General features: G+C 46.2%; 2 protein-coding genes across 4 annotated transcripts; both read right to left on the bottom strand.

The window, feature by feature from the left end:
- Positions 1–3,166: 3,166 nt before the first annotated feature.
- On the bottom strand, positions 3,167–5,585 carry spata4 (spermatogenesis associated 4). 2 transcript variants are annotated; one of them, XM_079352756.1, is made up of 5 exons: positions 5,430–5,585; positions 4,756–4,885; positions 4,155–4,282; positions 3,851–4,071; positions 3,167–3,499 (listed from the first exon to the last, which is right to left on the bottom strand). In XM_079352756.1, the coding sequence occupies exons 1-5, from the start codon at positions 5,528–5,530 to the stop codon at positions 3,405–3,407; spliced, it is 675 nt and encodes a 224-aa protein (XP_079208882.1). In that variant the 5' UTR covers positions 5,531–5,585; the 3' UTR covers positions 3,167–3,404. The 2 variants fall into 2 exon arrangements, with proteins under 2 accessions (XP_079208882.1, XP_079208883.1); XM_079352757.1 differs by having other exon boundaries at positions 4,155–4,273.
- Positions 5,586–6,039: 454 nt separating this feature from the next.
- Positions 6,040–12,166, bottom strand: asb5a (ankyrin repeat and SOCS box containing 5a). Of its 2 annotated transcripts, none has more exons than XM_079352057.1 (7): positions 11,772–12,166; positions 10,281–10,360; positions 8,885–8,992; positions 8,493–8,643; positions 7,484–7,618; positions 6,639–6,830; positions 6,040–6,517 (listed from the first exon to the last, which is right to left on the bottom strand). In XM_079352057.1, the coding sequence occupies exons 1-7, from the start codon at positions 11,986–11,988 to the stop codon at positions 6,390–6,392; spliced, it is 1,011 nt and encodes a 336-aa protein (XP_079208183.1). In that variant the 5' UTR covers positions 11,989–12,166; the 3' UTR covers positions 6,040–6,389. The 2 variants fall into 2 exon arrangements, with proteins under 2 accessions (XP_079208183.1, XP_079208184.1); XM_079352058.1 differs by lacking the exon at positions 11,772–12,166 and adding an exon at positions 10,831–11,240.

Below are 12,166 nucleotides of genomic sequence, written 5' to 3'. Positions count from 1 at the left end.
CAGATGGAGCTCAATGATTGGTCACTTGTAGCGGGTTTGTATGTGTGAGCTGAAGTTACAGACAGCACGCAGCCTTGTACAGTTTGAACTGAGAATATACAGAAATGAGACACGTGAGGACGAGGACTTCTGCTGCTAATATCAGAGCTTTACAGCTTTGTCCACAGGGGGGCGCTACAATGGGCACAAATCAAGAAGTCTTCACTGGAGCTTTAATGAGTGTGTTTACATGAACTTGACTAGATCCTGGTTTGGATCAATGTCTCCACTCCTGATAAAGTCAGGATGTGTTTGAGATCCTGCGCTGGCGTTGATCTGCACGCTGCAGCGCCTTGGTTTAAATGACTGTAAACAAATGTGAAGGCTGAATTTTTCTATTGTAAAGAATGTTTTCATATTTGTTTGTCTCCGGCACATTAATCACTAAATTAGCTTCCTGGGGATTTTACAACAAAGAGCTAATTGGTTGGAACTAACTTGAAAATATGGAAATAAATCACCGCAGTTAATTAGCTGATTCTGAATCAATTCATATAAATATCACAGGCTGACGTGCACGTGACCTTTCTGTGCGTTTGTGTGCACGCCATCATACAGACACACGCGGCGCCCCACCCTCGGCCTGGATAGCATGGCCACAGCTTACTGCGGCTTTGTTAATAGGGGTGGGAGATTTGCTGTGGGGGAATGAGGGGGGAGGGATTTTTTTCCAGGGGGAATCCTTAGCTTACAAAGACCCCCCCCCCCTCCCCCCAACAAGGCATTGACCCCCCCCCCCCCCCCCGCCCCCCCCCCTCTATGTCACCATGAGAGCTTCCTTCACACTGAGACGTCGATTGGAAAAATGGGCAGATGGTGAAACACTTTCCGAGGGCATTTAAGGCATCCTCAGTTTTCTAATGGCGGCGGCGGTGGCGGCGGCACACGTGCGTTCAGTGTTTTGAACGCCAGTATAAATTTAATATTCACGCCTTTTCTTTTGGGTGCATGCGTCTGCAGTTTTAAAAAATCCTGCAGCTACCGCCTGCGCTCATGACCAACAGAAGGAGCCAAAGAAGCTCACAGTAAGCTTATTAATGTCTCCTGGTCTCTCTCCAGCATGGGCTCGCTAGTTGCCATGGAAACCAGGCCCGAGACATTGTTCTGTAGAGGAGGCGTGTGGATGTAGAATAAATATAAACATCAACCTGTAACCCTTTAATGTAAATCAGCCAATCTCAGTCATCATGATGAGTTAGTGTTTAAAGCAGGATTTATTATGGAGACTGCATCAGGCTGTTCACTCATGCTACGTGCTACGTGCTACATGCTACGTCTTGTTATTCAGCATCTGTATCCTGGCACTTGCTGCTGACTATTGCAGTTACCTCCCAAAATGGATTTTCAATAGAAAACCAGCGTGGCTGAATGTGAGCGTCGACACAGAGAATCCAGATTCCGACGCTCGTGGCCTGCAGACATCAACAGGCGACAGCGCTCCTCGTCCTAAGTGCTGATGTGTGTTCACACCCAGTCAAGCTGAGCGAAATCAAGAGACACTGAAAGATTAAGGAGGTCAGGTTTTACAGCTCCACTGAGAGAGGCTTCAGCAGCCACAGAGAGAAGATGGGACATGAGATGTCTTAAAGGATGGGAGAAGTGCAGGGCTGAAATGATTGGTTTACATTGTTTGTTGTTGTTCCTCCTCCGACAGTTAAAGACTCATTTTTCAGCAGTAAATGTCAGCTGTGCTTTATAGTCTGTAGCTGCTGTGAAGATCATATCACAGCATTGTCCCACCTCTCTGTTGGAAGCACAGGCACATGAGAAGCCAGGCAGTCAGCCAGAAGCACTTATCATCCTGTCATCCCTTTTTTCACCAGCTTCACGGCTCAGCTGAATCGTCCACTGGACGTCCACGAGCGCTCCGAGGTTTGGGGCCGACGCAGAGTGAGTGAGTGTGAGCGGCTTTGACACCAGAAAAGAAAAAAAACAAATGGAAACAAACTCTTTGCTATGAGTGAAAAAAAAACAGACACACAGGAGGAAAAGATTTTTTTTTTTGTTGAGGTTGCTGGTTTGAATCCCCGTCTGACAGGAGCCTCTCTGTGTGGAGTCTGCATGTTCTCCCCATGCATGGCGTGCTTCTCTCTGGCTTCCGCCCACAGTCCAATCACACGCTGCTTACCTGCTGACTGTAACCTGTCTGTAGGTGTGACTGATTGTCAGCCCTGTGATTGGCTGAGAGAACAGGCCAGGGTGAAACCCCGCCTCTTGCCCAATAACAACCCTAACCCTGTTTCCAGAAAAGTCCTCTTTTGGAGAAACTGAGAAAGCAGTAGGTAAAGTGAGTTTAGTGAGATGAAACATATCAGCCTGAACACATGCTGAGTGTTTGATCACCATGAGTTCCTCGACATCGTTTTGTAAGGTGTTCACACGTCGTGAAGAAGAGACAACGCTGCACGCCACTCCAGCCAAGCGTCACCATCAGCAACGCTCTGAAGAGGAGCCACTTCACCGAGGCTCGGAGCCACTGCTGTGATTTCTCTCTGATAAACTGATGATGCTAACTGTAGGAAGGTCGGCGTGCACGTAAACTTTGCTCCCCTCAAAGATGAATGCATCTTTCATACATGTCAGAAGTGGTTGTGAAAGAAATCAAGCAGTGAAGCGCGCTCAGAGTTTCTCTCTGCTTAATAATTAAAAACATCAGGAAGGAGGCTCCTGCAGTTCATCGCCTCCTTTTCAGCAGGTTGTTATAAATCCCTCTGTATTCAGGTACGCCATGTGACTACTATCACAGGCCTGAGATGTCTGTCTGCAGCTCATTAGCAGTCTGCTAGCTGGAGGACAGATGAACAAGTTTAAAAAGGTTCAGTCACAGAAAACAGCAGAACATCATCCAGCCTTTGGTGTGTGAGGCCGGGTCAGTCAGCAGAGCTGAAATCTATTCGACCTACGGCGAGGAAATTTGGAACATTAATCATTAATATGCAGAAGACAGAAAAATGCTTTCATGACTACATGCACGGAGGACGACTGTTCTTCAAATCAAGAAGCCAGTTTACAGACAACAGCTCAGTTAGAAAGTCTTCAGGGAATCTTTATCTAACATTTAGCAGGTGTTCATGAAGATGAGGAAGAGGTGATGATGATGCTTCAGTGATGACACAGACGACGGCCATTTATGTCCTGCTCCACCTTTTTATTTCTTCTTACTGTCAGTGGATCAACACAGCGGAGGACACAACAGCAGGAGAGACGTTTAGCTGATTGTATGCTGCCATCTAGTGGTACATGTGGAGCGCACACGTGTTGAAGGATGCGTCACACGAGCCACAGAAAAACAGCAGCACATGTTAAACAGGCTCATAGAACACACACACACACACACACACACACACACACACACACACACTCCTTCAGTAGTGGAGCAGGGAGCGTGTGGCAGGCTGGCACACTTTGATCTCCTTAAAGGAAACGAGCGCTCCGCTCCAAGTCGACGAGGAACTCGGCTCTGAAATGAACAAAAGGAGCTGTGATTGGTCGGTTATTGGCTTGCAGCATGAACTCATATCAACATGACTGTTTTGTCTTTGCACTTATAACACGGCCTCCATGTTGCCTCCTTCCTACATTTAGTTTCAAACCGTCCTGTCAGCGAGGTAATGCCTGGAGTCACACGTCGCTGATATTTGATCCACAAAACAAAAATGATGATCAGACAAATGAGAAAAGTTCTTCTTTTAAGCTCGCACTCAGTCAGCCTGTCAATCTATGTGACTTGTGTTTACATCCTTTCTGTCGCGGCGGTGGTGGAACCCGTGACTTATAAAGAGCGTGTGCTTGTTGGCTCTCAGGGACTCACCGGGGTCTGCAGCCCTCCCCTCAGACTGCTGCTGCAGGTGCATGTGCAGGATGACCTCTGCCTTCCTCTGGTTGGTGGAGATGTCGGGGTCGGCCATGATCTCGGTCGTCCTCAGGTTGTTCTTGATGGCCCGGGAGGCTGTGGAGCGGGCCAGGGGGGGCAGGAGAGCCTGGTACTCCCTGTCAGTGAAGTCCGGCTCGGAGCGCTGGACTTTTCTGATGCTTAAACGGAGAGACGAACACGCAGGTGAGGATTCTGATTGGACAGGAGGCAGAGGCAGAATCACCCTTCACTCAGTGCTCACCTCCTCTCAGTTAAAACTGTATAAATGTGTTGCAGCAGCAGCTCGCCGGCTCCTGGTTTACAGTGGATGGTTCCATCAATGAGCTCCTTCATCAGGGCCAGACTCTGCTTCTGTACAGACTGACACAACTTCTAATCAGGTCACTTTAAAAAAAGGCCCTTCTGCTCCCGGAGATCCTCAAGTCACAACAAGCATCCTGTGTGATAACAGGAGGCACACGACAGAGGGTTATTTCCTTTAGTTAAGTAGAGTTGTACACTACGTGGGACCAGAGACAGACCGGGACATTTAGGGATCTAGACCAAGTCAGGACCAAGACCAGGGCAGGGCGAGACTGAGACCAGACCAGGCCATGAATATCCCTGAGATGTTGTGTGCAGGTCTTCTTTTAGTCCCAGTGATGACCAGGACCTATCGCCTCTCCAGAGTCCGCCCAGTCAGAGACCGAGTAACAACGCTTTAGATTCTGAGATGAGACTGAGACCTGCAAAAAGGGGTCTCGATGGGTGCCTTGCTCAAGGGCACTCCTCAGAGTCTTTTCATGATGGTTCAGGACTGAAGCAAACACATGGTATATTTTCAGATCTCTTCTTCCTCTTACCCGCTCTATCTGGCTCCAGTTCCTCTGTTTGACACCAAGCGATGTCCCTTTATCGTATGAATGCACCGGAAAGTCTCGGGGGTAATAACGGGAGAATATCTCGGCCACAAGGTAACCACTGGAAAAGTCCCTGGAAATACAAAAGCAGGGAGAACAGATGCATTATATTCAGTGAACCAGGGGAGTGCTCTCTGAACGAGATGCTGTGCTGGCAGCGTTACAAAGCGCTGATGTTCCTCTAGCTGACACCTTTCTGCATCCTTTAAGCTTCAGTGTTCAGTGTTCAGTGTTGTGCAACCTTTGGTTCATGGAGCTTCACATGCTGATGTTTTAAATGAGGGATGCATCTTTAAGGCCAGCTAAAGTTATCGCTGCATGGCGTCAGATTCAAACTAAATAGCCATTTTATTGCTGTGTCATTCATGCATGCATGAGTCATGAACATGACACCATGAATTCAAAGGATCCAGGATGAGAGTCCAGAAGGTCGCGTGCATTCATCATCAAGAAACAGAAAGAGAGCAAAACTAAAGCAGCTTCAACACAAACCACTTTAACAGACATAGATCACTCTCACGTGACAGTCATCAGAACTACACGTCTTCACCTTGGACAGTAACCACTGATGACGTGTTTGACGTCATGAGCTGTTTGTAAACAGACAGGTGTGTTACCTGCGCATGTTCCTGGGATGCACTGACAGGTCGAGGCTCTGCAGCCACTTCAGGACTTCTCTTTGGAGTCCTGGTTTTTCACGACTCTGTGGATCCGACATGCTTTTCAAAAAATTCCACCGTCGTTGCGTCTTTAGTTTACGTCTCCATGGCAACAGGTCGCGACATGCGGCAGAACACAAACAGCTTTGACGCATTACTGCCCTCTAGAGGCCTGGCGGGTTGACGCAAGTCTACATGAATTCATTATCAGACTCGACTTTATTTTTTACACCTCTTTCTAAAACTACAAAGTTTAATTTAAAGTTGTAGTTTGATCTTTAACTTTCCCTGTGAGTGACACGCCCCCCTGCACACAATGTGGATTTTTCTGAGGTTTTTATGGTCTGAGCACTCTGGTCTCGGGTATGTCTTGGTCTTGGTCTTGTCTCTGAGCACTCTGGTCTCGAGTATGTCTTGGTCTTGGTCTTGGTCTTGTCTCTGAACACTCTGGTCTCGGTTTTGGCATATATGAGTCTTGACTACACCACTAGTATCCACAAACACATTGAACACACTCATGTTTTACATCCCCTCATTCATTCTTTAAATCCAATAGCCTGGACATGAACATGTTTCAAAAACTATTTAATAAATAGGTACAGGGCAATCTTTCAAAGAATATCAAATCCAAAACAATGACTACTGAACCTTGTATATTATACATTGATATGACCTTTCAACCCTTGTGTATACTTTTCAGTGTTTCACTCTGTCTCAGCTAAATACAGCACACCTGATAAAGCACTCGTGTGTTTATTTCACTCTTTTCTATGTGACTTGTTCAGAGTGGCAGCCTCCTCTAGTTACTGTCAGCTACCCGCTGCCTGACACTCTCAGCTGATTTCCTACATTTAAAGGTAGAAAGAAGTTTTGGCGTTGATTTGTCCTTTTCGTCTTCTTTCTGTAGCAGACGGTTTGTCATTGGTACTGCAGGAAGCTCCTGAGCCGGGCGGGCAGGGGAAGGTGGGAGAGGAGGTGGAGTCTGTCCCGGCCGACGCAGCTCCTGATGCACTGACGACAAAGCGGGCTCAGCAGGCGAGGTGTCGCTACGAAAAGGACACGATGAAACATTATGTAAGCTGGGTCTAAAGCACAGAATGAAAAAATGAAGCCCGGTCTGGAGCTTCAAGGTCAGACTGGAGAACAAGAAAAGGAGCACAAAGGTACCTTCATAGAGCAGTAAGAAGCCTTCTGTTATACTGCTGGGCGGAGCCACATCCACTGGCCTCTGAAACTCTGTGTTCCTGGCATTTATGTCTGCACCAAAGTCCAGCAGCAGCTTCACTACAGCCGTGCAGTCCTTTTCTGCAGCTGCATGTAAAGGTGAATCCAGGGATCTGCCTTTCTGTACGTTTGCACCTGTATGCACAACAAGAGGTTTTTGGGGGTTTTGCCACGGTCCAAGAAAAAAGTAAGAAAAAAGATTCTCAATGTCAGATCCACTTCCTCTCTGAAATATCAACATGCTGTTGTAATCCAGGAGCTACTGTGACTATATTTTCTGATTCTTATTTACCAGCGGTCACCTGGCTGCCCTTGTCTTCCTAACAATCTCTTACATTTCCAGGAAATTACTTTCAACAGCCCTGAGAGAATGGATGTGAACTTTGGATGTGAACTCGTCACTTTCAATCACAGGTAGCTATATGGGCATACAAATAGCTCAGTCAGCTGTGCCCTACATGAGGCTGTAGGACGGCTCCTTGCTTCGACTGCAGCATGGCGTGCATCATATAAGCCACACCAGTGAGAGATTCAAAAGACATTCTGCTATGATCTTTAGAAAGACAAGCTGAGACCTGCTACTGGCGTTCGCTGTTTTCTTGACCAGTAAAATAACTGGTAATAAATAAAGCTGTGTTATTGCTGTGACATGCCTGCTGTTCTAAAGATTTATGAAGTACCTTAGCGTGCATGCATTAAAGCGTGGCTGTGTCTGTGTCTGTTTGTTCATACAGGACGTGTTCCTGTCTACGGTGATGTACAGTTCCACACGGCGGCGGGAAGCTGACCTTCCCTCAGGAGTTTCCTGGCACACTCCAGCTCTTGGCAGACGCAGGCCGTATAGAGCGCTGTGCCTAGGTGAGGAATGTCCATGTCCACATCTGCCCCCCAAGTCACCAGAGCCTCCACACAGCCGTAATGACCTGGAAGTAATAGAGCATGCAGGCAGTAATCAGTAAGTGACAATGCAGGATAATTCTCCAGACTGTCTGCTCGGCTCCTGTTGGGATTTATTTCAGAGGCTGTTTGTCACGCTGCAGGTTGAATTCAAAGTGCTTTATAGCTCAGCAAAGGACACAAATACAGGTTGAAAGACAGAATGAACTCTCAGCACAGCTTTGATTCTTACTGTTACTAAATAATTGACCTCAAATCAGTTCTTATTTTCTGCCCTAATGCACATTTATCAATTCTACAGTTAATCTAGCAGATGCTTATATCCAAAGCACTGTACGTTAGAGAACACAGGATCTGGAGAGGAGGAAACTACATCTTTAAGTCTGATCTGACAGGAAGTGCAGAGGCACTGTTGTTGTGTTTTAATCAAAGCTAAAATATCATCTCCATAAACAACACTCAACGACTGCTGATGAGAGTTTTAATCAGAATCAAAACCAACTTAAATATCCTCATCGTGGTCATCAATATCACCGCACCTCCCCAAGTGCCCACTTGCTTCTGATTGGTTTTCCAGGGGGCAGAACACGGGAGGGCTGCCAGGTGAAGGCTGCTCCCCAGTGATGGGAGAAGACTGAGCTCACGAAGAGGCTTGAATTGTGACATTCTTGGTTTAGCGCCCTCTGCAGACTTATCCTGGGATTACTCCAACATGCATTTACCTCACCATCTGAATTTTGTGCCCATGTTTAGTTTGGGCGTCCAGCATTGTCACGGCATAATGAGTAAACCTTAAACTTCTGACAACTCTCTGCAACACAGCACTAAACAGACATGAGAGTAAATGTAAATGAGCTGATGCATTTGATCACATGTGCAGAATATTCAGTGGCAGCGTACCTTTGCTCGTAGCTTGGTGGATGGGTGATGGACGGTATACAAGGCTCTGGGGTTTTGCTCCATTTTCTAAAAGAATTTCAGTGCATGCCACACTGCCCACGGTGCAGGCGTTGAACAGAGGGGTGACTCCATCAATTGTAGAGGCATTGACCTGTGAACACATCTTTTTTTTAAATCCTTATTTTTAGGCCTTGTTTAACCGCACAAGTGGACTCATAGCAACATCCTGAGGGAGCTGTTGAAGGAGAACAACAACTTTATATCTCTACAGTGACTGTAAAGAGAAGAGGAGGGCATTACTCATTTCTGACCCATGCCCTGATTTACCCAACCACAGCAGTGACACTTGACCTGTGCAGCGCAGCATCATTAAAGACTAATACGTGACTTACATTCGCCCCTGCATCAATGAGTGCTCTGGCACAAGCGGCGTGGTCTCCCACGCAGGCTTCATGAAGGGGTGTCACATGGTCTATGGTCAGAACATTCACACTGTGACCCTGGAAGTATTTCAAAAGGGACAAAGACATTATAAGGGACATTAAGCACGACATGGCCTTTGTCAGACACGTTTCAAAAACATCAATGAATCGTCCTAAAACAGACCCGTCCTCTCTCCACTCAGAAGTGGCAGTAATTGGCAAACCGCACTGCACGGTCACATTTGTACAAAAGAGATAGATAGACAAGCGTGCAGAATCAATAGAGGCCCGTTAAAGAGCTGATAAATCACAAAGCAGAGTCGGCTTTGAAGCTGAGCTGGCTCAATCTATGGCAGCGAATCTCGTCAATCAGTGAGCAGCTGAAGGAGCAAGTGAGAGAGGAGGAGTCTCAGTCTTCAGTTTATTAGGCCTCAGTATTGACCAGCAGCTCTATGGTCACATTAGTAATGTTACAATGCATATTATGGGTATTTTATGATGTCTTTATTTAATGGAAAAATAAATGTTTGTCCTCTGTGACTCTAGATGTCGGCATGAACACAATATTTATCACTAAAGTCTGGATTGGAGCCGACATAGAACCAGAACTTTAAACTTTGATACAACATGAATAAAAATCGAACAATGTTGATACCTGTTTCGTAACCATGGCAACAGAAACACAAGTCCAATGCACCCAATGTTGGGCACTTGTTTTTTTTGTAATGTCAAAGAATTGCAAGCAAATTAATTCACCTTGGTGACAGAGTATTTTTGAGCAATGTGTTCTCTATCGCTCCATTTTTCAAGAAATGTTTCCCAAACAGGCCGTTTGGAGATGTTCCCTTGATGACATCACAAAGGGCAGTAGCCCCTCCCCCAGGTGGGTGACACTCCCACAGCTAGGTGTTTGTTCTGCCCTCTGAGTCTGCCTTCTCACCGTAAACAATAGGACATGGAGCCAGAAAGCAGCGAGTACACCCGAGCCCTTCCAGAGAGGGGGCGTGGTCAGACACAGCTCATTTACATATTTAAAGCTACAGACACACAAACAGCCTGTTCTGAGCAGGGCTGAAATAGAGGGGTTTATAGACATGATCAAATACAGGATCAGAGTGGATTTACAACAACACACTTCACACACATGATGAAGAGGAGCGAGGACACTGATTTCACCTGAAGAAGAGGAGATCATGTGACCTTAAAACACTGGAAGTATTGAGATGTTTGACTGTGTTAGGCTAGATGGTCACTGTTTATATTTCAATGTGTGGCCTGGGAGTCTACAACAGCTGTGACACAAACTCAATTGCACAAGGGACCCAGGGGATGCAGGATGGTCTCCCGAGGATTGTCTTCTCTTCACCTGTAAAATGAGGGTCCGGACAGCCAGGAGGCGGCCTTGACTCGCAGCATCGTGTAGAGGAGAGCGGTCCGCCCAGGATCCTGTGAGGAGAGTAAGAATGAATCTGCTTTTATTTCAATGCTTTGTTTTAAAGCTGACACTCCAAAGCTATTTCCATAATTGTAACTGTGGAGCAAGATTTAAATTGTAGGTTACCAACATTACAAGAAAAAAACAGCCATAATATTTACAGGCTCACTGACTGGACCTTTGACAGACATGTGAACAAAGTGTTTTGACATTGTTGTTCAGATAAATCCCTTTCACAAACCTCTTTAATGGATTCTACATCCTCCGCTCTCACAACGTTTATCAAAGTCGTAGTTTCACCTCTTAGGTCATGTTGTTCCTCTTTTTAAAGAGTTCAGCAGCATATTATTATGAGACTAATCATACTTAAGAAGCCCTCAGCACATTCGAGTTTCATTCAGAAGATTAATGAACACTAACGACAGAAACTGGCAGTGGCCTGCAAAAAAACCCCACCCAACAAAACCCCCACTAAGCACACCTGAATCAATGTCCAGAATAACAGCTGATGCATTCCACACGTTCTCATCCTCATTGTCTCCGTCCTCGTATTTAATCATAGTTTATTATCCGACCTGGTGATATCTATCACATCCAGGCTGCCTGTTCCCTTTGACTGACATTCATTTGGCTGCAAACATCAAACAGATTTCTTCAAAACAAGGAAGTCCACATCTGAAGGACTGTGACTAACCCCCTTTAAGCCTGGCTAATTAGTATTCTGATGGAGTGGAGTCCACTTTTAAATTCAACACCCCCTCGTACGATTATGTCTCATCTTCCCCCAGAATGTTCCCTCCGAAAAAAAACCCTTCCTGTCCCTGAGAATGTGAAGTGTTGTTTTGCTTGCTGTCTGAGTGTGAACGGGTGCACTGCATAGCTGGGAATGGAAAGTAGGACAGGAGGGGGGTGGGGTGGGGGGGTTTGGGGAGGGAGGAGGGGGATGGCGGGTATCATGACTATGTTCTATTAATACATAAGAGAGAAAGAGCTGCCAGCTCGTAGAGTTCAAGATTTATATGCAGCCTTTAAGATAAAGAGAGAAAAAGAAGGCTCACATTTGTATCTGTGCAGCATGGATTCATGTGAACACGGCTAATGTTTAATATGCTGAGTGGATTAACACAGCAGTCGTGATAGCTCATTTGTAAACATGGAAATTGTGAGTAGGCGTGTGAGGATGATGTAAGTGAACTTGAATTTAGAGGAAATAATATCAATATATTCTCTTCAATATTTTCCACATCTGACGTCACACACAAGGCCAAACGTGTCTTTGTGCGTGTCATGTAAACAAATCTGTTTTATGGTCACTTTTTCACCAAATAATATCCAGGTATGTGCCTGAAGAGAAGACACTGTGCTAAACCCCTCAGGAAGAGGAAGTATCAGCTCTGTCAAGGTTTTATTCAATGTACTCACCTTGTTGTTTACCATAATCATAGAACTCTGCTGATATCCTGGCAGCCTCCTTACGGTTTCCTCGGACGACGTAGAAATAAGCCAGCAAGTTGAGAGAGATCTTAACAAAGAGCTTAAAGCAGAAAAGTGCCAAGATGCTGAAGTATACATTGGACAACTGAGCAGCAAAGGGCTTGTTGCTGAGTTCCACGCTGGGGTCTGACATTTCCTCCGGCATGCGCGCACCTTACTCACTCGGGGGCTTTGCTTGGGATGCAGGCAGGATCACATGCCACTCCAAAAAGAACAGGAGTGGAGCCTACTTCTTCTCCCACTGTGCCGGCTGGTTGGCTGATCCTGACAACGTCCAGGCTTAGGGGGGAAAATGCTGTGCAGCTGCTACTGTGCATGAGAGC

Source organism: Symphodus melops, assembly GCF_947650265.1.
Source record: "Symphodus melops genome assembly, chromosome: 9".
Lineage (NCBI taxonomy): Eukaryota > Metazoa > Chordata > Actinopteri > Labriformes > Labridae > Symphodus > Symphodus melops.
This window is presented reverse-complemented; position numbering and strand designations above follow the sequence as displayed.

Excerpts from the sequence above, each read along its gene's own strand:
- spata4 (XM_079352756.1), bottom strand. The coding sequence starts at position 5,530 with ATGTCGGATCCACAGAGTCGTGAAAAACCAGGACTCCAAAGAGAAGTC. Across the intron at positions 4,886-5,429 it reads CATCCCAGGAACATGCGCAG|GGACTTTTCCAGTGGTTACC; the intron begins GTAACACACCTG and ends TTGTATTTCCAG. Across the intron at positions 4,072-4,154 it reads ACAGTTTTAACTGAGAGGAG|CATCAGAAAAGTCCAGCGCT; the intron begins GTGAGCACTGAG and ends TCTCCGTTTAAG.
- asb5a (XM_079352057.1), bottom strand. The coding sequence starts at position 11,988 with ATGCCGGAGGAAATGTCAGACCCCAGCGTGGAACTCAGCAACAAGCCC. Across the intron at positions 10,361-11,771 it reads TGATTATGGTAAACAACAAG|GATCCTGGGCGGACCGCTCT; the intron begins GTGAGTACATTG and ends CTCTCCTCACAG. Across the intron at positions 6,831-7,483 it reads CAGGAAACTCCTGAGGGAAG|GTGCAAACGTACAGAAAGGC; the intron begins GTCAGCTTCCCG and ends TTGTGCATACAG.